Source organism: Ascaphus truei, chromosome 8 (genome assembly GCF_040206685.1).
Source record: "Ascaphus truei isolate aAscTru1 chromosome 8, aAscTru1.hap1, whole genome shotgun sequence".
NCBI lineage: Eukaryota > Metazoa > Chordata > Amphibia > Anura > Ascaphidae > Ascaphus > Ascaphus truei.
Genome location: NC_134490.1, coordinates 43,316,371 through 43,342,228, shown reverse-complemented (window position 1 = coordinate 43,342,228; position 25,858 = coordinate 43,316,371). Strand labels below are relative to the sequence as shown.

The 25,858-nt window shown below is 41.9% G+C and overlaps 1 protein-coding gene across 4 annotated transcripts in view; it reads right to left on the bottom strand.

The window, feature by feature from the left end:
• The window catches only part of LOC142501619 (FYN-binding protein 1-like), a 114,888-nt gene that overhangs the window by 42,828 nt on the left and 46,202 nt on the right, over nucleotides 1-25,858 (bottom strand). For all 4 annotated transcript variants that reach the window (XR_012803528.1, XM_075611735.1, XM_075611736.1 and 1 more), the window contains 4 exons: nucleotides 23,224-23,866; nucleotides 22,250-22,343; nucleotides 13,246-13,358; nucleotides 4,667-4,730 (listed from right to left, as the gene is read on the bottom strand). Coding sequence is in view for 3 of the 4 variants with exons in the window: in XM_075611735.1 (XP_075467850.1) it covers nucleotides 4,667-4,730; nucleotides 13,246-13,358; nucleotides 22,250-22,343; nucleotides 23,224-23,866 (914 nt within the window). In the remaining variant the exon portion in view is untranslated. The remainder of the gene's footprint in view (nucleotides 1-4,666; nucleotides 4,731-13,245; nucleotides 13,359-22,249; nucleotides 22,344-23,223; nucleotides 23,867-25,858) is intronic.

Sequence of the window (25,858 nt, the reverse complement as noted above, 5' to 3'; positions counted from 1 at the left end):
GTTGAGCCTTGGGACCATGAACAGCCTTTTGGAGTCAGATCTCAGGTGAAAGGTGCTGCATGTGGTAGGGGTGAGGAGCTTGTTCAGAAAGGGGGGTAGCTTGCCCAGAAAGTATTTGAAGGCAAGACAGGAAAGGTGAACTTTGCACCTAGACTCCAGTGATGACCAATCTACTTCTTTCAGCATTTCGCAGTAATGTGTGTTGTAGTTGCATTGGAGAACGAAATGACAAATTGAATTGTAGAGGGTGTCAAGTTTGCCAAGGTGGGTTTGGGGTGCCGAGCCATATACTATGTCTCCATAGTCGATAATTGGCATTAGCATCTGCTGTGCAATACGCTGTCTGACCAGCAGGCTTAGAAAAGGCTTTGTTCCTGTAAAGTACACCTAGTTTGGCATAGGTTTTGGTCAGGGTATCAATGTGCATTCCGAATGTTAAGTGGGAGTCAAACCATATGCCCACGTATTTAAAACTAGTCTAGGAGTTAGGGTGGTGTTAGCGTTGGTTCTGATCTGGAGCTCAGTCACTGGAAGCTTTAAAAATTTAGTCTTGGTCCCAAATACCATTGTTACAGTCTTGTCAGTGTTTAAAAACAGTTTGTTTTGGGAAATCCAGTTTTCGAGTTTCAAAAAGTCAGACTGAAGTATGTGTTCAAGGTCAGAGAGACTATGGCTGTGTGCATATAGGATTGTGTCATCTACATACATGTGTATTGAGGCTTCCTTAGAAGCTGTGGGAAGATCACTGATGAACACTGAGAAGAGTAGGGGCCTCAGAACAGAGCCTTGCGGGACACCACAGGTAATATCCAGGGGGTTGGATTTAGAGCCCGAGATGGACACATGTTGGGATCTACCTGATAGGTAGGACTGAAACCAGTTTAAAGCATGCTTCCCCAAAAGCCTTTGCAAAATCTAGGAATATTGCACCAGTGAGTTGACCCCGTTCCATTCCACACTGGATTTCATTGCAAACTTTTAGCAGGATAGTTACGGTAGAGTGTTTGGGGCGAAATCCAGATTGGAATTGGCTAGGGAAATTTGTCTTGTTATAGTAATCGCTTAATTGGGAGTGGACACATTTTTCCATGACTTTGGATAGGATTGGGAGAAGAGAGATTGGCCTGTAGTTTGAGACAGCGTTTTTGTCCCCACTTTTGAAGATTGGGACAACTCTGGCAGTTTTCCAGGTCTTAGGGATATGGCCTGCAGACAGGATAGAGTTGACTATGGAAGCAATTGGTTTGGCAATTGCTGGGGCACCAAGTCTTAGGAACCTAGATTGTAGCAAGTCAGGTCCACATTGGCTGCTTAGTTTTAATTTGAGGAGCGCTTGTGTAATCTCCTCTTCGGATACTGGGCCAAATTAAAAATTGTGGGCAGTGTTGGGAGGTGGTGGGGCTATATGGGTACTCCCAGGATGAGATTCAGGTTTGTGGTTTGGGTTGCGTTTCGCTAATAAGTTAGTAGCACACCACACAAAGTAATCATTGAATGCATTTGCAATGTCGGTGGGGTTTGTCAGAGTAATATACCCCTTAGTAATATTACTTGGCTGTTGATGGTTAGAAGGCTGGAATATGTTGTTTATAACCTTCCAGAAGTTAGCTGGGTTTGATGTATTCTGGAGGAGATTGTCAGAGTAATATTGTGCTTTTGCATGCCTTGTTTGCCTTGTGCACATGTTCCGCAGGCATCTGTAGTGATTGAGATCCTTGGCAGTGCCAGTTACTTTGGAGCTTTTCCACAAGGCATCCCTGAACTGGTAGAGTGCTATAAGGTCAGGTGTAACCCATATAAGGTGGGCACCCCGTACCCTTATTCTGCATAGTTGAGCATGGGTATCGCAGAGTTTTAAGAACTCTGATTGGAAATAGCACAGAATCAGTATCGGGAATTAAATCGGTTTTGTGCCAAGGGCAGTTGGTAAGGTCGTCCACAAACTGTTGTGGGTTAAGGTTTCTAAATGTTCTAGTGAGGCTTAGAACTTTAGGGCGGTTTAATTTTCCTTACACAGTACACTATTGCATGGTCACTGAAAATGTCAGGAAGGATGCCAGAGGATTGGATTTGAGGAGAGAATCCAGTCAAGCAAGGAATGGTTGTGCGATTTCTGGTTTGTCCGTGTGGGTTGGGGAATGAGTTGCGATAGGTTAAGCGATTTGATTTGTATCTGGATTTTGTTGTTTTTAGGGTCAAGCCAATTGAAGTTAAAATCCCCAAGAACTATCAGCTCACTCTTCTCATTCAGAAAGGAAATGGAACCAAGAAACTGGGTGATATCAGTCAGGGATGGTAGATGGGGCTTTAGGGGGGCGGTAGATGCCAGCAAGCAAGATGGGCTTAGAAAAAGGGAGGAATATTCTGCCAACTAGGATTTCAAAAGAGGATGGGCTTGGGGGGCAATTTAACAGTGTAAATTGTAAAGTGTCTGCAATATAAAATAACACCCTTCCTCCTCTCTTTGACATATCTCTTCTAGAAATGGAGTATCCCTGAATGGCAATATGTGCATCAGGGGTTTTAGGGGTTAGCTATGTTTCTGTAAGAACAATGGCTTTTGGTTTATTCATAAGGCACCATGCTCTTAGTTCATCCAGTTTGGGTAGCAGACTCCGGATATTTATATGGGCGACAGATTTTTTGGAATTTGAAGGGGGTATTCTCAGGGTTATGGGACAGAGTTGTAATGGGAGGGCCTGGGTTAGGTTCAATATCACCTGCTAACGAGAGTAATAGTATGAGTAGAAATTTGAGTAGTTGTTTGCAAGTTGTTACTTTATGATGTTTGCCATTTGAGTGTGCGGTGGTTGGTGTGCTGGTTTTCAGGGTTCTCCACCAACATTCAGTAGATAGTGCAAGGCTTTTGAGTAATCCAGGGTGTATGGTGATGTTGGGCGTGGCCCAGGAGGGGGGAGTTTGTAGTGGATAGAGAGAGTAACATTTCAATGAGGCCACGAGAAAGAACAAAGTGGAGATAAAAAGCAAGTTCATTATGCCAGAGCTAGGTAATGCTGCATGGAGCTGTTTTGAGCCAAGTGTGTGCAGACTAGACAGCAGGGGTGGGCCTTTACCTTGTCAAATGTTTTTCTGAATAGCAATGCTTTGGTCTATGCAGTGGACTGAGTTAGTAGTAGTGCAGGAGGTAGTTGTGTGTAGTCAGTGTTGGGAGAGGCTGTAGTGAAATAAGTTGTAAAGGGGTGGGGGCTTAAATTGTGCAGGCAAACAAGCGTGGGATCATAATGTGGTCATATATGCTCACCGTTTGTTGCCTTGAGTAGAAGAGTTAGTAGAAAGATGAAGTCCCCAGTCACCTCTAGTCAAACTATAGTCTAACTATATATTGTCACTTAAAAAGCTCACTTTAAAAATGCCTCACTATATAATGCCAATGCAAGGGGGGGTATTGGTTTTATACAGCTAAAGCAGTCACATGACCCTCCCCAATAAATCAGCTTGTTCCAGTTGGTCAATTAGCATCACACAGTTAAAAAAAAACACCTTTTGATATTCAAACATACCAAAATATCAATACTACAGGCCAGTGGGTAATTCTTTTAAAACACGACTTGTTGCAGATCAGGGACATACCTGTGAAGAGTATGCCCCTATGAGGTTTATGTATCAATGTACTGAAAAGTGTGCTTTAATGCGCCACTCCATTTTTTGGGAGCAGAGCTACAGCATATGTAAGAACAGTTTCCTTCATTTGATGTTGTGTGATAGACTTGCTACACTTCAGATGTGGATAAAAAACAAAAAAACATGGCACAAAGAGCCAGAGACTGTGATACATCTCATTACAATCTGTTTACCATGTAACTCCTTCCCAACTCCTTCTACGGACACTCCCAATGGAACAAGCTAAAAAACATTTGCGCACCCCTGAAGCAAAATTAAGAATGTATCAGATTCCATCCAAGTGAATGAACGTCAATGCAATTTTTTGCACCAGGATACTTGGATACATTTCCACCTACAGCCCCTTTTCAACATAGTGAGAGGTGCATTAACACACAGTTAACAATGCATTCACTTTTATTCCCGTGAATGGAAGCTCATATATTCTTAAATCTGCTTTACTTTGCTTCCTTTTATATTGAATATGTTTTTTTTAGTAGGTATTTGTGTTCTTTCCTCTCTTGAGAGCACCCCATGAATTTTGTTAGTCATCTATTAATGTTTCTTTGGTGCAATTTTCATGCAAAAAAATGAAAAAATCCTTTTGCTTGCATTGGGAATTTTTATTTTATTCACTTTGGTTATTTATTAAGTCTCCCAGCGGCAAATTTGGGGCAAATAAACTGCATCTGGTTTATTAAGGAAACCTATTACCATTAAAACCAATGGGATTTTCTTGAGAGTTCCCCTTGTTTTGCAGCTACAGTAGGAAACTTTGATAAATGATTTAATTGACGCATTTAATTTTTTTTCTGCAGAATTGTACCAAATGTAAAATATTGAAATATTGATACATTTTCCCATTGATTGTTTTTGCCTTTTTGTTCTGTCTGTTGATTAAAACTATTTAAGCAAAAATACCTTTTGTAGTCAGTTCAGTTCTCTTTACTTTATAAAGATGACTGCAAACCTAAATTACTATTCTCAGAATGTGGAAGTACTGTATTTATAAACTTCTTATTGAAATATTTTAAATATACTTTACCTGGGCTCACACAATCTAGGTTTCATTTGGTCTGCAATTGATTCTACGTCATCATACAATTCGTCTGCAAGGAATAAATCAACATTTTTATTATTTTTCATATTTGTTGTAAGAAACTAGCAGAAAAAAACAACAAGCTGCTTACCAGGCAAAAAAAAAAACCCAGTCATTGGACAATATCAGATGCGTGCCCGCAAAAAGCGTGTGACCACACACAAAATCTGACACACAAAAATGATGGAAAGCAGCACTCACTCACTCAGTCTGACTGTTTTAGAAGATTTTTGTGTTTCGGATATATTCATGTGCAACACAACGCAAGCGATGATGTCACCACGTTTGGCGACACAGACATTATTCTGCGTTCCACTGACAGTTAAGGAGGTCTCTTCCAGTTTGCAAAATGCCATGTCGTTGCATTAATTACTGGGAGTATAAAATACACTACTGTTCCTGCTGTCACTCACCGACCAGACGTAGGGCCCTGGGGGCCAGAGACATTGTGCCGCCTGGATGCTCTTGAAACTTAAAGTGCTTATACTGGGTTATTTTTTAACACAGGTTCAGTTTTTTCCTTGCAAGGATATTCTAATCTTGTGAGTTTAACCGATGGAGTGCTGCTATGTTTCAAGGTGTTGCTTGCCTCTTTTCCAGGGGGTGAGAAGCATATTACCTTGCTTTGCTGCTAGGCCACTGGCTTAACCCCTGAGTGTTATCAATGTTTATAGAGGAGACCGAGCCCCTAGCTCTCTGGGAGCACTAAACATCGTACGAATAACGTTATTGGGGGCAGATCATCACCATGATTACCACAAAAGGAATGACATGGTCACAAAGCCAGAAAGGTGTGTCGGAGGCCCCAGCACTGCAATAATTAATTAGAACTCCCCATTTTTTTTCTAATATATTATCTGATCCAAAGGGTCTCCTGGAACTGAACTCTGGTACTCACAGGCCTGGGGACCCGCTGTTACTTGCAATATTGTAGATTATTATAAAGCATGCCTAATAATTGAGTTTATGGCTCATATTTACTAAGCAGTCCTCTGGCATTAGACATCATCTGTTGCTGCAAGACACCTTGCAGCCCTTTGACTTAAATGGGCTCTACAATGTGTCCTCCAGCGCCAACATGTACCTAATTGCAAAATACTCCTTAAATATGGCCCTATATTGCAACTTTCATTGGTCACCTCAGCAAGGCAGACCTAGGCAGCTATATTATCTTCCCAGACAAGTATTCTTGTGCAGAGATTAAAACCTCAGCTTCTGGGGCATTTCCACAGCTGTAAGTAACAAATATGATAATGTTAAAAAGAAAAATCAAACCGTATAGGCAACTGACAGGTTTTGGAAGGTACAACTGTTATGCAATCTAATACAAATATTATAATGCGGTGACTGGGGAGGGGACAGAGTTGAGTTCCCAGGGAGACGGGCAGTGCTCCCCATACCCAGGGTCACTTAGAAAGCACCCCACCCCCCCAATTGGCATGAAAATGATATCTATGGGATGGCAATAATTTGAGAATCCATTTTTTTTCCAAGAAATGTTATGGGTCATTTTTGGAGGGATTATTATTGGTTTAAGGCTATGGCATCTATTTAAAAGTCTGCAAAGTAGGCTTTGCTGTGTTTTTCTCCAAATATTTGCTAAGATCCTGTGAAGATCCCTTTACCCCTATAAATAAAGCATGAAGGGGAAGCTAAAGCTGTTTCAAGACATTTGCTAATATAGTCATTAGAATGTAAATGAGTAATGTTTGCCAAATTAGGTATTCACATGCTATTCAATAATCTCTGAAGAGCTACAAAAATGGGCTTGCACCCCTCTGGTTCAGCTGTTTTTTTCTCCACCTACTCCGAGTGGCAAACAAGCCTATTCAGTTATCTATATTGTACCCAGGATATACAGATGTTGGAGACGTTATTGCACCAGTTACTGCGTGAAAGCGAGCCAGGCATGGGTCCCTGCGCTATTTTAGAAGACATTTAAGTGATGCATGTGTCGCGTCACAAAGCGCAATCCAGATCATGTATGCTATACATCATTATTGTCACCAGGTGGTATTGGGTGTAAACTCTATTGCGCCTTAGTGCAGTTTGTTAACAGCGTCCGCCATTATACGCTGTATAATCTGCACAGTGGTGCAGGGGCACCAGACTTTTTATATACAGCACGGGTTCCCTTCTGAACACTTTCACCATACTTTCTGTCGTTGTGCATTTGTTGCTACAATTATAGCAATTGGAGCACTCACTAGCCTGTGCAATTACACTATGTATTACAAACTACAGTAGATTTTTACGGATTGTACTGTACAGTTTTTTCACTACTGGCCTGCTTGGTTTAATTATACAGTTATATGTATAAAACATTAATTTAAATAGTGTGTACTGTTATAAATGTACAGTAACTGCACTGGCTGCACATGTACTGTGCAGTAGTTTTGAAAGTACATCTTTGAGATGAACGTTTAATTTGTAGAGGGTGATTGCAGTAAGTAATCCCTTCACTTTATTATAATCACTCTTCTTCTCTGAGGAGCTGCTCCTATTGTTCTGTCAACAGGGTTGGGGTAGGATTGTGTGTGGTTTGTAATAGAACTATATTGTAGCTGACAGCCCTATACAGTTAATAACATTCAATGCTGATTCAAAGCCAGCAAACAAATTTAAACGAACTAATTATGGATAGTTTTATATTTAACTAACAGTACGTTATCTCGACTTATGTACAGTACAGTACACACTGTTTTTTGTGTACCTAGTAATTTTTTTCCCATTGTCTAAAGTATGTTGGAAAGAACTAGGATGGAGGGGGGAGGGACAAGAAACACAAAACGAAATACATAGAACAGATAGGGATGGGGAAATAGCAAGGGGTTGTGTAGGTAGAATGGGGGCAAGTAGGAGTTTGGCAAGCAGCGAGACACCCATATTAAATATAGATAATACTAGAAAACTTCTAAATACTAAATCCAATTGGAGTAGAAAGGAAGGAGCAGATAAGATAATAGTACAGAATGAAAAAAAAAACTTAAATGCATGCTTGCTAATGCAAGAAGTCTGACAGATAAAATGGGTGATCTTGAATTAATAGCTACAAGGGAGCAGTATGATATCATAGAAATTACTGATAATTTGAAACAATGTAGAAGTAATAACAAATATTCAAGTCCGGGAACATTTGGGTAACAGTGATCATAACATGGTCACATTTGAAATAAATTATCAAAAACAACATTAATTGGGTTCGACAAAGACTTTAAACTTTAGAAAGGCAGATGTTAATAAACTGAGGACTAATCTGCAAGAAATATATAGGGATTCTATTTTGCAGGGAAAAATGTGGAAGATAAATGGGCAGTCTTTAAACCATTGTTAAAGAGGCACACTTACTGTTCTGTATCAAATTAGCAAAAATAGATAATGAAAAAAAGATTGCAATAGAAAGTAAGATCAATCCTAAAAAGTTATTTAAGCACCTTAATAACAAAACTAAAATTAGAAAAGAAAATATAGGACCCTTTCAGTGTGAGATGGGAAGGCAGATTATTGGAGATAAGGGAAAAGCAGAGGTATTAAACACATTCTTTGCCTCTGTATTTACCAGGGAAGATTCAATTGCAATAATAGTGCTGCAGGAGGAAGCCAAAACCTCTATATTAACGAACAATAGGCTAACTGAGGAAGAAGTGCATAGGCGGCTTGATAAAATAAAGTAAATAAGGCACCTAGCCCAGATGGCATACGTCTTAAGGAGATATGTTCAGTAATAGCCAAATCATTACATTTAATATTCAAGGATTCCATTGCGACAGGCTCCATACTACAAGATTGGCGTAAAGCAGATGTGGTGCCTATATTTAAAAAGGGAGCTAGATCACAACTAGGGAATTACAGGCCTGTAAGCCTTACATCAATAGTGGGGAAGCTACATGAAGGTTTAGTTTGGGATAATATTCAGGAATACCTAACGGAAAATAAAATTATTAGTAATAGTCAGCATGGATTTATGAAGGATAGGTTGTGCCAAACTAACCTTATTAGTTTCTTTGAGGAGGTAAGTAGGAATTTAGATCAGAGTAATGCAGTTGATGTGGTCTACTTAGATTTTGCAAAGGCTTTTGACACGGTTCCACACAGGTATAGTGTACAAAAAAAAGAAAATTGGACTCTGTAAAAATATTTGCATGTGGATTGAAAACTGGTTGAAAGATAGACAACAGAGAGTTGTCATAAATTTATTTTTTTCAGGGTGGGCTAAAGTTGAGAGTGGAGTACCTCAAGGATTGGTACTGGGACCACTGCTTTTTAACTTGTTTATTAATGACCAAGAAAAAAGAGAAACACAAGAGCGCACCAAGATGAGAGATATAAAGTGTATTACCAACAAGATAAGATAGCAACCACTTACATGAATATAAACTTTAATATTCCCCGATCTCGACGATAACTTCTATGGTGGGGCATCACATGAGGTGTACAGGGGCAGTATCAGTCCTCAGAAATCAGTCCCGCGTGCTGGGGCTGTCTCTGTAGCGCTGTCAGACCTCCACGAGTGTAAGCGTGGCTGAAAGCGTAGCACGCATGCGCAAGAAAAGAATCCCTCTGCAGCTGTCATTGGGATGCCTGTCCGTTTAGGTTATAGTAATGCAGTTGATGTGGTCTACTTAGATTTTGCAAAGGCTTTTCACACGGTTCCACACAGGGATAGTGTACAAAAAAAAGAAAATTGGACTCTAAAAATATTTGCATGTGGATTGAAAACTGCTTGAAAGATAGACAACAGAGAGTTGTCATAAATTATTTTTTTTCAGGGTGGGCTAAAGTTGAGAGTGGAGTACCTCAAGGATTGGTACTGGGACCACTGCTTTTTAACTTGTTTATTAATGACCTTGAGGTTGGCATAGAGAGCAAAGTCTCCATCTTTGCGGATGACACTAAATTGTGTAAGGTAGTAAAATCAGAACAGGATGCAATTTCTCTCCAGAAGGACTTGGGTAGACTGGAAACTTGGGCAGGTATGTGGCAGATGATGTTTAATAAAGATATGGTACATGTAAGGTTATGTATTTGGGAAACAAGAATAAACAGGCAATTTACAATTAAATGGGGATAAATTAGGAGAATCCTTGATGGAGGAGGATTTAGGAGTGCTTGTAGACAGCAGGCTTAGCAATAGTGCTCAAAGTCATGCAGTAGCTGCAAAGTCAAACAAGATCTTATCTTTCATTAAACGGGCAATGGATGGAAGGGTAGTAAACATAATTATGCCCCTTTATAAACCATTAGTAAGACCATACCTTGAATATGGAGTACAATTTTGAGCACCACTCCTTAGAAAAGACATTATGGAACTAGAGAGTGCAGAGAAGAGCCACCAAATTAATAAAGGGGATGGATAATCTTACTTATGAGAAGAAGCTAACTAAATTAGATATGTTTACTTTAGAAAAGAAGCGATATGATAACTATATACAAATATATTCGGAGACAGTACACAGAGCTTTCAAAATAATTATTCATCTCAAGGGCAGTACCAATGACACTGGGTCATCCCTTAAGGTTGGAGGAACTTTAAGAAAGAGATTTCACCAGCAACAAAGGAAAGGGTTCTTTACAGTAAGGGCAGTTAAAATGTGGAATTCATTTCCCATGGAGACTGATGGCCGATACAATAGATATCTTCAAAAAAAGATTGGACATCTTTTTAGAAAGGAAAGTTATGCAGGGATCTTCCAAATAATGGAACTTCCAAATAAGGGAACTTGGGAAGGATGTTGATCCAGGGAGTAATCTGATTGCCAATATTTGGAGTCGGGAAGGAATTTATTTTTCATTGAGATTATTGGATGATATTTCACTGTTTTTGTTTTTGTTTTGTTTGCCTTCCAGATAAATATACAGATCAATATACTTTAAGTGCAAATATAGGATAAATTATCTGTCATCTAAATTTAGCATCGATGTTTAAATCATGTTTTAAGATGTGCCAGTGTTTGTGAATAATGTAAATTTTAGAAGTGTCTCTATTGAACTGGGTAATGAAGGGAATTACATTATCTATATTTTTAATATATAGTTTTAATATTGCAGATCTACAGTACACATATCTCCCATATTTTTCTGTGCTGATCTCAGTTCTTCTTGTGTGTAATTTCTTTCCTAAAAAATGTTTCTAGAATAGAAGACTGCTCCTCAAAAAGCTTACATTTTTTGGTGTTGACCACTTTATTCTCAACATATAGGGTAAGGTCCTAAAAGTCAATGCTAGTTTTACTGGAATTGGAGGTGAAGTAGAGAATGAGTTGGTTATCGTAGAGGTACCACAAAAATTGGACATCTAATACCCCTCATGGCCAGTTTAGACAAATAAGAAGGAACGGTACCAGTTTTAAGATTTTTGTATAAAAATCACTCCAACTTGAATCATCTCCTTTCCAGATAAACACCATCATCAATGTATCTTCACCATAGTAGCAGGTTCTCACCAAATGGATTGTTGTGAATTAAATCCTCTTACGAAACACCCATAAAGGGGTGTATACTTTATTCCCATGGCAGTTCCTGGTATTTGCAAATAAAACTTGCTTTCAAAAAGGAAAAAATGATGACTCTGGATATATTTAATTCCCTCCACTGGTCTTTTTTAATAGGATTGTTTTGAGTAGATTTCTCCTAAATGACCTTACATTCATGCGTGTCGTGTATAATTGTCTAAAGTGAGGTCACATCGCAAGTAGACCAGATAAAATCGTAAGCCTTCTAAGGTATTTATGACCGGAGTTATATCTTTGTGATAAGAGGGAAGTAAGGAAACGTACTCCTGCAAGAATTGGACGATATATATAGGGATACATTGGAAGTAGCTGAAACAACCCCCGAGATGATGGGTCTTCTTTGAGGGATGAGTTAGAGCTTTATGGATTTTAGGTAAAAAGTTTGTCACCTTGAAAAAAGGATTAAATAAAAATGTTAATCCCTGTTAGTTAATTATTCCTAGATCTTTACCCTTAATTAAAAATAGATACAGTGCCATCAGGACATTTTTGGTCGGATCTCTCTTTAAAATTTGATAAGTATTTTGGTCACCCAAGATCCTGTTCGATGCCTCAAGATAAAATTGCCTACTCATTATCACAGTACTGCCCCCCCCCTTATCCATCAATTTTATGACCAATTCCCTATTGCCTGGCAATCGCTTCAACTTCCTTATTAGATAGGTTACTTTAACTTTTATGTCTACTTTTGGTCAAAGTCATTGGTGATCAAATAAAAAAAGGTATCAATACAATTCCCCTTATCCGCATAGGGGTATAAAGTGGAATTCAAATGTGTAGTTTAACAGTTACAGTTAAATGTATTAGCGTCAAAGTATAGTATTAAAGGAACTATATCCCGCACTGGATACAAAATTCAGACCGTAGGAGAGTACTTTAATTCATCATTGGTGAATGTAACATTGCTTATATTAAACATTTCCATTGTATTAATCAGTTCATCTTTTTCCCCCGGAATGTTTGGCTCCTCTGGTACCTCTTTTGTATAGAACTTTACTTTATTTTCCTTCTCAGTGGGATGCCATAGAGATTTCCTCCCTGAGCGGAGAGAACCTGTTCCTCTGTGCCCAACTGGACAATGGTTTCCTCCATGGGTGTTTTATTTCATCTCTAAAAAAGATCTGGACCTGCTCTGATGCATATCAATGTGCCTAGTAGGCCAGAATACATATTTGAACTGGTATGGTACTGTATGTACAAATATGCATGGAACACATGTGCTTTCCACTGAATGTGTAAAACTGAGGTCCATGAGCCATTCTGCATTTTTTGAATGTTCTCTATAACAGCTTGAACCACATGCACATGTACTGTACAGTACATGCTGTAAGTACATGACGTAACTTGTAGTACTGTATAATCGCAACGGGCATTAATGCACATGGGTACACTGCGCCGGCAGGAACACAAAATATTAACAATTGCATTTTTTTAACATTGCATGACGTGGATACGGGTGCAATAACATCTGCTACATCTCTAAGTAAGCAAATCTGACCTAACACCAGATAGTACTAAGAGGAAACATACTAAATACATACAAACTGGATATAATATTAGCCATGAGTAGCCACAGTGACCATGAAATCATACACAATGCATGCCTTCAAAAAGCCCATTGCTACTAAGGGGATAATGGCCACACACTAACAATAACCTAACCACAAGAATATACAAGTGGTTAATGCACCTATTAACTCTCTAAAAAAAATTAATCACCCACCCGAGGGGAAACTAAGTGTATTTAACACTGTCCTGCTCTACCACCTGCCATGGCTGATAGACCTGAAGGGGAAGAGGCCTATAAAAAAAAAAAAAACACTTTACATACAATAAAAATAAAATATAATTAAAAGATTGCATGCATTACTTAATACCATTTAGGCTTTATAGGTCACTATCAACTGAATTGTTATGCGAGGTCCCATACCTTTGTTATATTATGTGGTTCATAAATAGTTTTTATTTAGTTAAGTGGAATTTTCCCCTTCGTGTAATTATAAGTTGACATACCTTTTCCAGCAGCATTTTCTGGTAGTGCGATGTGCTGTAATGAAGTTGATTTGTCTTTCTTGACTGAACAAAAATGTATTACTTCTTCATATACATCTTGTTCTTCATTTGTACTGGAATAAGCAAAGTGTGGAATTATTTTTGTTTGTTTGTAAAGTGCCAACATATTTCAGAGTCCTGTACAATGGGGGTACAAAGTTGTGTACATCAACAGAATGACATAACAAGTAATGTACATAATGTATTGATTAATGATATGCTATTATATATAATATATTATGTATATTAATTAATATTTGAATTAGCATTTTGGGAGATTAACAAGTAGTACCACCATCATAATACAACCAATTTTCTGTACCATACGTTTGTTTTTGTTACTTTTTATTTAACAATTTCAAGACAGGTTCACAAGATATTTAATATATTTCACATAGCGCATTTTACAGAACAAAACTTGGGGATTAAATAATATGGGGGGAAGAGGGGGGCACACAGGTTGTAAGACAAATACAAGACATATAGTGCTACTATTAACATTTATATATATTCTTTCAGCATTAGGACTCCAGTAGATCCATACATCACCTAGAATCTTATTTGCTTATTAAAGTGTGTAAAGCAGGACTCCCAAGTATCAATAAATCTATTGGTGGAGTCGTGAAGATAAGCCGAGAGTGTCTCGAGGTACGCCCTATCCCACAGCTTATTGCAAACACACTGGAAAGGGGGCGGGGTTTTATGTTTCCAAAAGTGAGCAATGGAGCATCTTGTTGCATTAATGATATGAGTGATTAATTTAGACTCCAGGTTGCTTAAATTATGAATTGGCACCCCCAGAATCCCAAAGAGGGGGTTTCTAGGAATACAGAAGCAGATACCTCTTCTGACAATTGGAGAATTTTGTCACATATTTTAATTTACTTTTAATTTAATGGGTTTAATTTTAGGACATTCCCACCAGATATGTTGGATGGAGCTCGGGTTGCCACATTCCCTCCAGCACATAAGTGAAACATTTGGATAAATTAAGTTTAATTTTACCGGGGCGTAGTACCAACGATATATAATTTTATAATCCTTACACAGGTGGACTTTTTACCTGCTGCTTCCCAAATATCTTGCCACGTTTCCATATCTATAGTTATGTTAAGGTCCCTCTACCATGCCAACATATAATTGTCTGTTTTAGGGTCCCTAGGGATGTTACGAATTGCATGGGAGAGGACAGACTCTGCTGCTGTTCAATGAATATTGCAAATAAGAGAGGGGATAGGGGACATCCTTGATGGGTTCTTTTATTTATGGGAAATAAGGAGTAGTTGATTGCAGTGGTTTTGACTGTGACCGAGGGGGAGCTATCTATACATTTTTCACTGAATTCCATTGTTTTTAGGGTAGCGAACATGAACTGACAGTTAAGGCGGTCAAAAGCCTTTTTGGCATCTAATGATAATAGGAAGGCTGGGGATTTGGATTGGTGAGCTATACGAGTAAGGTTGGCAAGATGTCTGGTATTGTCTAGAACAGGGGTGGGGAACGTCCGGCCCGCAGGCCGTGTAAGGCCCGCGAAATCATTTGGTCTGGCCCCCGGGAAGCAAGCCTGCAAGAATAGTTTAAAAAAAAATTTTGTTTTTGTTTTTTTTAAACTCCCCCTTTCCTGATTGGCTGCCCGTGCTGTCACTCTGCCAAGATTTTTTTTTTGGCCCACCCTGTTCCTACAGCACTGCCCCCCCCCTCCCTTTGCTCCTCCGGTAATGCCGGGCTCCTTAGGCTCCGCCCCTCTGTCCCTCCCTTTAGGCTCCGCGGGCCTGCCAGTCTCTCAGCTGCACTGGCTACCTATGCAGCTCCAGCAGCCCATCCACGGGCCCCAGTTAACCCACATGCCCCTTTATACCCCCTCCCAGACACCTTACCCACACCAAGGGGGAAGAGGCCTTATTTTTGTGTGTGTTTGCAGAGGTGGGCTTATTGTGTGTGTGTGTGTGTGTGTGTGTGTGTGTGTGTGTGTGTGTGTGTGTGTGTGTGTGTGTGTGTGTGTGTGTCACTGTGTGTGTGTCTGTCTCTGTCACTGTGTGTGTGTCTGTCTTTGTGTCTGTGTGTCAATGTCACTGTGTGTGTGTATGTGTGTGACTGGCACTGTTACTGTGTGTGACTGGCACTGTGTGTCTCACTGTCACTGTGTGTGTGTGTCACTATCTGTGTGTGTGTGTGTGTGTGTGTGTGTGTGTGTGTGTGTCACTGTCTCTGTGTGTGTGTGTCACTGTCACTGTCTCTGTGTGTGTGTGTCACTGTCTCTGTGTGTGTGTGTCACTGTCTCTGTGTGTGTCTCACTGTCTCTGTGTGTGTCTCACTGTCTCTGTGTGTGTCTCACTGTCTCTGTGTGTGTCTCACTGTCTCTGTGTGTGTCTCACTGTCTCTGTGTGTGTCTCACTGTCTCTGTGTGTGTCTCACTGTCTCTGTGTGTGTCTCACTGTCTCTGTGTCTGTCTCACTGTCTCTGTGTGTGTCTCACTGTCTCTGTGTGTTTCTCACTGTCACTATCTGTGTGTGTGTCTGTGTGTGTGTCTCACTGTCACTGTCTGTGTCATGGTCACTGTGTTTGTGTGTCACTGTCTGTGTGTGGCAGAAGCTGCCTGAGGTGATTAAGGACCTGAGTATCACCAGGGCGGCTCGGGTAAGCAGCGCTCTGGGGGGGAGAGGGTATAAGAGGAGTGGGGGATGGTGGGGAGGGGGTATAAGAGGCTTGGGGGATAGAAGAATGAGTCTGCGGTGGGAGAGACACCTCACTACTGCCTCTCCTCCTCCTCCTCCCCACACCAGGCAGCAGTTGTGGAGGGTACCTGCTCCGATCCCCCCCTGCTCCGCCCCCACCCCGTGCACTTACACGGCCCTCCTCCCCACACCGGGTAGCAGTTGCGGAGGAGGGCACCTACTCTGATTCCCCCTGCTCAGATTCCCCTCCCCCTTCCGCACTTACATGGTCCTCCTTCTCCCCACACCGAGCAGCAGTTGCGGAGGGCACCTGCTCCGATTTCCCCCCCCGTTCAGATTTCCCTCCCCCTGTGTGTGTCTGAGAGAGAGAGAGAGAGATAGAGTGGGTGTGGGTGTCAGTGTGTGTGTGTGTGTGTGTGTCAGTGTGTGTGTGTGTGTGTGTGTGTGTCAGTGTGTGTGTGTCTGTGTGTGTGTGTGTGTGTGTGTGTGTGTGTGTGTTTCAGAGAGAGAGTGTGTGTGTCAGAGAGAGTGTGTGTGTCAGAGAGAGTGTGTGTGTCAGAGAGAGTGTGTGTGTGTCAGAGAGAGTGTGTGTGTGTCAGAGTGTGTGTGTGTCAGAGAGAGTGTGTGAGTGTGTGTGTGTCAGAGAGTGTGTGTGTCAGAGAGTGTGTGTGTCAGAGAGAGTGTGTGTGTCAGAGAGAGTGTGTGTGTCAGAGAGAGTGTGTGTGTCAGAGAGAGTGTGTGTGTCAGAGAGAGTGTGTGTGCCAGAGAGAGAGAGTGTGTGTCAGAGAGAGAGAGAGTGTGTGTCAGAGAGAGTGTGTGTCAGAGAGAGTGTGTGTCAGAGAGAGAGTGTGTCAGAGAGAGAGTGTGTGTCAGAGAGAGTGTGTGTCAGAGAGAGAGTGTGTGTCAGAGAGAGAGTGTGTGTCTGAGAGAGAGAGTGTGTGTCTGAGAGAGAGTGTGTGTGTCTGAGAGAGAGAGTGTGTGTCTGAGAGAGAGAGTGTGTGTCAGAGAGAGAGTGTGTGTCAGAGAGAGAGTGTGTGTCTGAGAGAGAGAGTGTGTGTCTGAGAGAGAGAGTGTGTGTCTGAGAGAGAGAGTGTGTGTCTGAGAGAGAGAGTGTGTGTCTGAGAGAGAGAGTGTGTGTCTGAGAGAGAGAGTGTGTGTCTGAGAGAGAGAGTGTGTGTCTGAGAGAGAGAGAGAGTGTGTCAGAGAGAGAGAGAGTGTGTCAGAGAGAGAGAGAGTGTGTCAGAGAGAAAGAGAGAGAGTGTGTGTCAGAGAGAGAGAGAGTGTGTGTCGGAGAGAGAGAGAGTGTGTGTCGGAGAGAGAGAGAGTGTGTGTCTGAGAGAGAGAGAGTGTGGGTCTGACAGTCTGAGAGTGGGTCTGACAGTCTGAGAGTGGGTCTGGCAGTCTGAGAGTGGGTCTGGTAGTCTGAGAGTGGGTTTGGCAGTCAGAGAGTGGGTCTGGCAGTCTGAGAGTGGGTCTGGCAGTCTGAGAGTGGGTCTGACAGTCTGAGAGTGGGTCTGAGAGAGAGAGGGTCTGACAGTCTGTGAGTGGGTCTGACAGTCTGTGAGTGGGTCTGAGAGTCTGTGAGTGGGTCTGAGAGTCTGTGAGTGGGTCTGAGAGTCTGAGAGAGAGTGGGTCTGAGACAGAGTGGGTCTGAGAGCCTGAGAGAGAGTGGGTCTGACAGTCTGAGAGAGAGGGGGTTTGACAGTCTGAGAGAGAGTGGGTCTGACAGTCTGAGAGAGAGTGGGTCTGACAGTCTGAGAGAGAGTGGGTCTGACAGTCTGAGTGACAGTGGGTCTGACAGTCTGAGAGAGAGTGGGTCTGACAGTCTGAGAGAGAGTGGGTCTGACAGTCTGAGTGACAGTGGGTCTGACAGTCTGAGTGACAGTGGGTCTGAGAGTGAGTGAGAGTGGGTCTGAGAGTCTGTGAGTGGGTCTGAGAGTCTGTGAGTGGGTCTGAGAGTCTGTGAGTGGGTCTGAGAATCTGTGAGTGGGTCTGAGAGTCTGAGAGAGAGTGGGTCTGAGAGAGAGTGGGTCTGAGAGCCTGAGAGAGAGAGTGGGTCTGAGAGTCTGTGAGTGGGTCTGAGAGAGAGAGTGGTTCTGAGAGTCTGAGCGAAAGAGTGGGTCTGAGAGTCTGATTTCCCTAACCCCTGCCCGATTTCTGTGTGTGTGTGTGTGTGTGCGCATGCGCGTGTGCATTTGCGTGTGCACAGACACCAACCCACAGTCAGTCATAGTCACCCACCACCCAAGAGTCAGTCAGTCACCCAAAGAGAAGCAGTTCCAGCCATCACATTAGTGGTGAGTTCATTAAATGTTTGACCAAATATAGCAGGCAAATTTTAAAGTTGATAATTTTGGATGGCCCTCGAATGTTTTTATAAATATCAAAAAGGCCCTTGGCAGAAAAAAGGTTCCCCACCCTTGGTCTAGAGCCTGTCTCCCGTTTATAAATCCTACCTGGTCTGGATGAAGGAATTTAGGCAAGAGTGGATTAAGTCTATTTGCAATAATTTTGGAATATAATATCTGTATTTAGTAGGGATATGGGTCTGTAATTGGAGTCATTTAGGGGGCCTTTATCTTCTTTGGGAATAATTGCTATTGACGCCTGCAGCATTGTTTAAGGAGGGCCTTGTCCTGTTAGAAAGATGTTAAATAATTTGGTGAGCTGGGGGATAAGGACCATAGCAATTTTTTTATAGTAGAGATTGGAAAATCCATCCGGACCAGGGGCCTTCCCCCTTTAAGGGATTTAATCGCATAAGATATCTCCAGTAGTGTGATTGGAGATTCTAGTGATGAAATATCTTCCCTTGAAAGTTTTTCAAAATTGTACTTGGATAGGAACGAATCAATGTCTGTTAACAATTGAAGTTCCGCGATCCCCCTCCGTCTCTTTGGTAAGTTGTAAAGAGCTGTATAAAAAATCTCTGAACTCGGAGCAGATATGTTTAAAAGATCGTAAGTTATGCAACCCTTTTGCGTGCAGATACAGTGTGTTCTAGATAGGCATTGCTTTTAGTTTATTTGCCAACAATTGGTCTGATGTATTATTTGCCAACAATTGGCCTGACATGACAACAAGTCTGGAGAGGACAAACCCTGCGGTTGCTGCCATGGACAAGAAGCAGAGAATTCTGATATAATGATTGCTGTCTGGAAACAGAGGTATGTGATCTCTCAGAAAGAGGTTTGCAGTCTCAGCAAAGAGCTGGGAGTCACTCAGAAAGAGGTTTGCAGTCTCCGCACACTCTTAGCATTGAGCTGGAGCTCTCTCGCCACGAGGTCCACAATCTCGGTATAGAGGTGTGTAGATTGAAGGATGCTGATGAAAATATCCTGATTTAATTTAGACTGTAAAGAGAAAGAACAGAAGTCTGAAAGAAGAAGTTTCAGATATGACTCACCAGGTCAGTAAAAGAAATGAGAAGGTTCACAAAAAAGAAAAGGTGAAGAACTAGTGGAACGAGAAAACTGTGAGGTGCAGTTAGCACTCGGAAGAAACGGAGGACGCTTTGGAGCATGAAAAGAACAAATCCCTATGTTTCTAGTTAGGACTTTCTTATAAATACTACAGGGCTCTTATCGAAGGAAGGATGGAGAGGCAAAGATATCCGTGCAAACGTTCCGCAACTGTCATGAAACAGGCTGCATACAGAGGGATGAAAGCTCATCGGCTTTATCGCTGGAATAAAGCAGCCTGCGTTCTTTAGTTAAATTGGAGAATGCAACCACAAAGGAAGAAGTATGGACATTTCAAGCAATGTATGATTGCACTCTAGTCAAAGGCTAGAAAGTGTCAGCACCAAAGACGCTACAGGAATGTCAAGAAAACTGTTGGTGTCATTCAGTCTGGATATAAATCCTACATCATAATTAAGCAAGCTGTCCGTTCCTATAACCATATCTGCAATGCTGTCTCAGTTGCCATGGTAACGCGACGCTGCAGTGCCAAATGACGTAATGATGTTGTGTTACCATGGCAACACGGCGACGTGACGTCTGTGACGTCATTTCATGCGGCGGTTCAGAAGGAGAAGAAGGACGGAAGCAAGGAGCCGTACACCACAGCTACTGTAAGTGCCATGGGGCGGTAGATTTTCAAATCCGCCACCGGTCCACTACCACACTTGAGAGTTCAGTAGAGTGGCGGGCACTAACCAATTAACACACACCAACAAAATACACTTACCTTGGGGGAGCCTCCAGAGCTGCGCCGGATGCGGAAGAAACTTTTCATGTTTTGTCATGTGCTGCCCTCTAGTGGTTTATATTGGTCTCTGAGACAAACTCGACATATCTGAATTTAGATTATTTTTACCCCCTCCCCCAACCACCGTCAAAAAAGGTAGAGATCTAAGTCGGAGACGTAAACATGGTAGAATCTACTAGTCTTGGCTTATCTTGTAAATGCCACACCCAGAACATGGCTTCTTACAAAGTAAGTTGCAGGCATCCCCAAAAGGCTTTGCGGGCTTTGCGGGTGCAATAAGAACAACACAACATTAACAAAAACTATGACTTTCAGCTGCCTGATGGAAATAGTAATGCAGAAGGCACAGGAATTGGCTTGCGCAGTAACTCTTCTAGAAGAAGCGCAGAGACTGGTACCTAAATACAAAAGATGGACAAAACAACAACATTCACGGTGCTTTGATTGCAGGAGAAGCTGTCACACCGCTGGGATGAAAACTTGTCCAGATCAAGGGGACCTGTGCCACATTGTAATAAATTGAATCATTGTATATACTGTTGTCGACCAGGAACTACCATACCTATTCAAGATCTAGAAGTGCATGCTGGGCACGACCCAAATCTCGACCTGATTAAAGCAGTGGGAAAGGAAAATTCTTGCTTCAATCTATGCTAAATGTACTTAAGATAAAACACCTGGGGAAAAAAAGTACCCAGGGGAATTTAATGGATTGAACGGTATACACAAATTTGCCCATAATTCACGTCTGAATTCACAAGTCTCACCTATGATGCAACCCTAGAGTAAGCCTCCACTGGCTCTTCATCAAACTGGCACCTGGGTTGCAGAAGCTTTTGCAAGAGGATATAATAGAAACCATCAATTAATCCCCATTGGTCTCATAGTTAATTACAAAAACAAATGGTTGACCTGTGCTCAGTATAAGCAAAACAATTCTAGATTTTTACCCTCTGCCCACTACAGAAGATCTGATTTCACAGCATTATCAAATCTTCACCACATTGGATTTCTGTAAAAGGCTACCTTCAAATCCCGTAGTCAATACAGATGAGGAATTTAACCGCATCGGTTACACACCAAGTACTTTGCCATTTTAAACACATGTATTTTGGTCGGCCATCAGTTCCAATTTGTTTTCAAAGGATAATAATTAATGTTGCAGGAGTAACCATCTACTTGGATGATTCCATGAATCACCTGTGGAGGATCATAATGCTAATCATATTTGAAAGTTACACACACAACACTGCATGATTATATCTTAGGTCAGGTCCCCTGTGGACACTGCGGTGCGCGCTACACACCACAGCACAGCCCTCTATGGGGCAGACCCCAGTGGCTGTGTGTGTGTGGGCGCGCAAAGCGCTGTGACGCGTACACTGCCAGGGAAGACAAGAATGTTGTCTTCCCGTGCTGTGACGTGATCACGTGGTCGGCGCGCACTAATAAAAGGGCAGATAAGCCAGTCATGCCCCCCCCCCCCGTCATTGGCCCTCCCCTGCAATCCCCTAGAGCTCCCCTACAGACCGCCGATTGCAGCTTTGAACTGTGCAAGCGCCGCCAGGTCGCCAGGAGCGCATGCTGCAGGGAGACTGGGGTCGTAGCCTTCACTTTTAAGACTGATTCAATATGAGAATGTACGAAGTGTATGTGCTGTTCAGAGAAATAAATAACATAATTAACTGTTAGCACTGTGTTATCATACAGCACAAGAATATGTTTTTCCTCTTTAGGAGGTGGCTGTGTTAGATTTGCAATGCCATTGAGATTTATTAATAATCTCTCTGTCTTCTGCTTCTTCTGGGACAGCACAAACCTGTTCACATTTCTTCATCTGACCGGACCAGTGCTTTTCCAGATTAATCCTAAAATGTTCCAGATCATTTGTAAATGTCATAAATTACATTAAAAAAAAAAGATGGCTGCCTCAAACAAAAATAAGATTCACCAGTGTGGCCAGAAGTAATATTTATTTTCAATCATAAACCTAAAGTGTAAACGAGGTGTGCAGTCTGCATTTAACAACTGAATCTCCTCCAAAACAATTCAGACAAGTTATTTAAAAAGGCACTCACCTGAGCGACGGCCGACCACTACGAGATGGGGAGATGCTCACAAGATTTGGCTGTGATTGTGATGTTCTTAATATAGTAATCTGTTTAGAATTGCCTGAGAAATAAAAAAAAGAATGAGGAAAATGGTGCTGGAGCTCTAAGCCAAGAAAAAAAATCATTTGTAAACTGCAGTAAATATTATATTATAAATCTTATAGATCATAAACTTTAAGATCCATCACAGTTAAGTTTGTTGTGGCTCCCCCAAAAACATTCCTGTGAGTTCCTCCATGAAGAAATATATATATAATATACGCCACGAGGTTCCACAGAGTGAGGAATCTATTGAATTCTATTTTTGCACGTTACATTTATTTATATTTTTGCAACCCGTGTGCTGGGTCTTCTTCTTCTTCTTCTTCCTCGCTCCTTGGAACCTGGAGGAGTATATTTTCTGTATGCCTTATAAGACGCGTGCACCAAATTGTATATTTGACATTTATTACTTGTATAAATATCCACTATTTGATTTTTTTTTACCCTTGAAAATCATTATATAAAGTAAAGCTATAAAAGTTTTTTTTTTTTTTTTTGAGTTGTTGGGTACATACATGCCTCTAACCAGATTTACAAATTGTTGCATAAAATGAATAAGGTAAGAATAAAATCTAAATATGTAATCACAGTTCAGTCCTTCCCTGCACGAGGACATTGAGTGACAAGTTTACAGAAGAGTAGGTCGCAGATAGAAAGAACTGCAGTTTTCTTGATTAAATGTATTGGGGGTTCCATAAATCTTGGATATCTTTGTTTGTGCACTGAATACGTACTTAATAATGGGGGACATAAAAAAAGAAATACTTTTGGGGGATCCATTGTTCTCTAAAACTGAATCAATTCCACGGTTCCATCCCCCTTTGACTGTCAATGAGCTTGTATAATCTTAAATGTTCATGACAATAAAATGAAAATTAATAATGGTTAGCTCTAAGTACCTGGATGACTTCTCATTGCCACATATATCTCAGAATCACAAGATTTTTTAAATTTCTCCAGATGTACAAAAGGAGGACGTTTGGGTTTTTTCGGATTCGGACCCAGGACAGCTTCACTTGGCAAAAGCTTTAAGCTAGGAATATTCGTGCACTTCTCATTTACAGGTATCTTACAAGCTTTCAGAGTTCTAGGTGAAATACTTTCCACATCGTTTTTAACGGCAGTGTTTGTAAAAGGTTTTGGTTGGTTTGGTTTAACAACTTGAGTTTTAGGATACATTGTAACACCTGGTTTAGAAAACATCCTATTTGTCTCAGTTTTGTTAAGTGCTTGACTAGGATTTATTTCTTTGGGGTTTGCTTTAGGTTTTTCCCCTTGAATTTTTGAATGACTTTGTACCGAATTGAAATTATTCCCTGCAATTTTCATTCTGTCTGTGCTCAGGAACACTGGTAATTCTGGAGACGATATGGCTTTTGGTACAGGTTTTTGAAAACAACGGTTAGTAGTAGGTCCTAGGATTGGTTTTGCTGGTATGGTGGGCTTGGTTCCAGATTGTGTTGGTAATTTTTTTCTTTCATTATGGTCTTCAAGATTCTTTTGGAATCTTGCCCGTAAACTTTTATAATCTTCATTTTCTGCCTGTAAAGACAAATGCAATATTAAAATAAAATAATACTGTAATAATATAATATTTGGCCAACTCTCCTTGTGGTCCTGAACATGTCACTTTATATCTGTGTGCTTTAGGCACCAAAGATTGTATTCTACATTTTTTGGGGCAGAGCCAGGCAATCTTTGTGCATGCAAACATTCTATGTATAATGCAAAATACCTTGCCTTGTTTTATTTTGCATGTTTTGTCTTGTTAAAGGAACAGGCGCAATAAAGCCAGGATTTCATTTCACCCTTATCGGTCTCCATTAAATACCTCTGCACACATCTCTTGCACCCATATTAAAAATATCTAATGGTATTTCGGAGAGGTGAAAGCCATCCTCCCTATAAAGACCAGCATCCCTCCATTTCAATTCCTTGTGCATAACTGCAGCAACCCCAAAAAATCTCACCAAATTAGCCATAGCCCAGTTGAACTTCCTCCTACATTTATCCACAGCCTTCCTGTCCCAAGCCCCCCTCCAAACCAAGCGTGGCACAATCTTGGACAATTCCAACACCGCCGACTCTGCAAAATTGCTGGAATGACAGTTCTCCAACATAAACTCAGCTGCCCCAATCAGGATATCCTCCATCTATCCCCCCCAAAAAACAACTTCTCATATGGCTTCAACTCCACTCTTCTCGGCCCAAGGGACATACTGTACGGGTCACCACAGATCCATGTACTGTACACGCTGAATTGTCCCAAAAAGGATGTCCTAGACCAGCGGTGCACAAACTGGGGGGCCCGGGCGGTTGCAGAGGTCCCGCGCTCTCCCCCCTAGGCATTTAAATTAAATGCCAGAGGACCAAGTGAGGCCTCTGTAACCTCTACTTACCGAGGTTCATCCGGCTCCAGGCCGCGTTACCATGGCAACGCAGCATCAAATGACGCGGGGTCATTTGACGTCACGGTTGCCACAGTAACGTGATGTCAAATGATGCCGCGGGTCACGTGATCACATGACCCAAATGACGCCGCACGAGGTAAGGAGGAGAGCAGGCACGGGGTGCGCAGCAAAAAAAGTTTGCGCGCCCCTGTCCTAGACTGCTGTTGCTCCACTAAACTGGCTGACATATCCACTAAACTTAGCTTGTAGGAAACCCACAGCAGCTCGAAAGCAACCTTCTTTGGAATTCACTCCCCCTGACTTCTCCAGAAACGCCTGCCATTTAAACCAGGTCGTCAGTTACGTCGCCCAAGTCATATGCCCCAATAACCCCTTTACTACCTCCATCAGCCCTCCAAACACATTCGCCAAAGTGAGCGCGGCCAATCCCATCTGCCCCGCAGTGGCAGATTTCCCATTAGGCCCGATATGTCCTTCCCCATATCCAGACGTCGCGCTCTCTGGCCTATCGGGCCTGATTGGAAGGCGCTTAAATGTTGCTGCCGCCCTCTATCTCCTTCCGAATCCCAACATCAAATGACACCGCGGACATCACCAACGTGATGTCACACGGTGTCTCATTGCCATGGTAATGTGACGTAGCGCTGCCAAACGACGTGATGACATCGCCCGTGCGACATCACGTTGGTGACGTCCATGGCATCATTGACGCTGTGATTCAGAAGGAAGAGGGCAGAAGAAAGGAGGCGGCCACCACATGTAAATGCCATGGGGCGGCAGATCGTGAAATCTGCCACTTGCCCACCCCCTCAAAGGGCACCTAGAACCACCAACTGATTGAGGTTGGTCCCAGGGCCTTTATTGCCCATTGCAATCTCTGTATTTGCAAATCTTTATCTGCACAGTGGAGAGAAAATGGGTAGCACACCGGCACACCTACTGTACCCCCAGACAGAATTAAATTTGTATCATGCATTCAGATGGACAAGTACAGTATTCACACAACATCCCAACTAAGGGACTGTATTTTGTAAATGTACCCTGGAAACTTTCCCCCTCCTGACTGTGCTAGAGCCTGGGATGAACACGTAATTCTTAACATGATCCTAGTTACCCTGCTCCA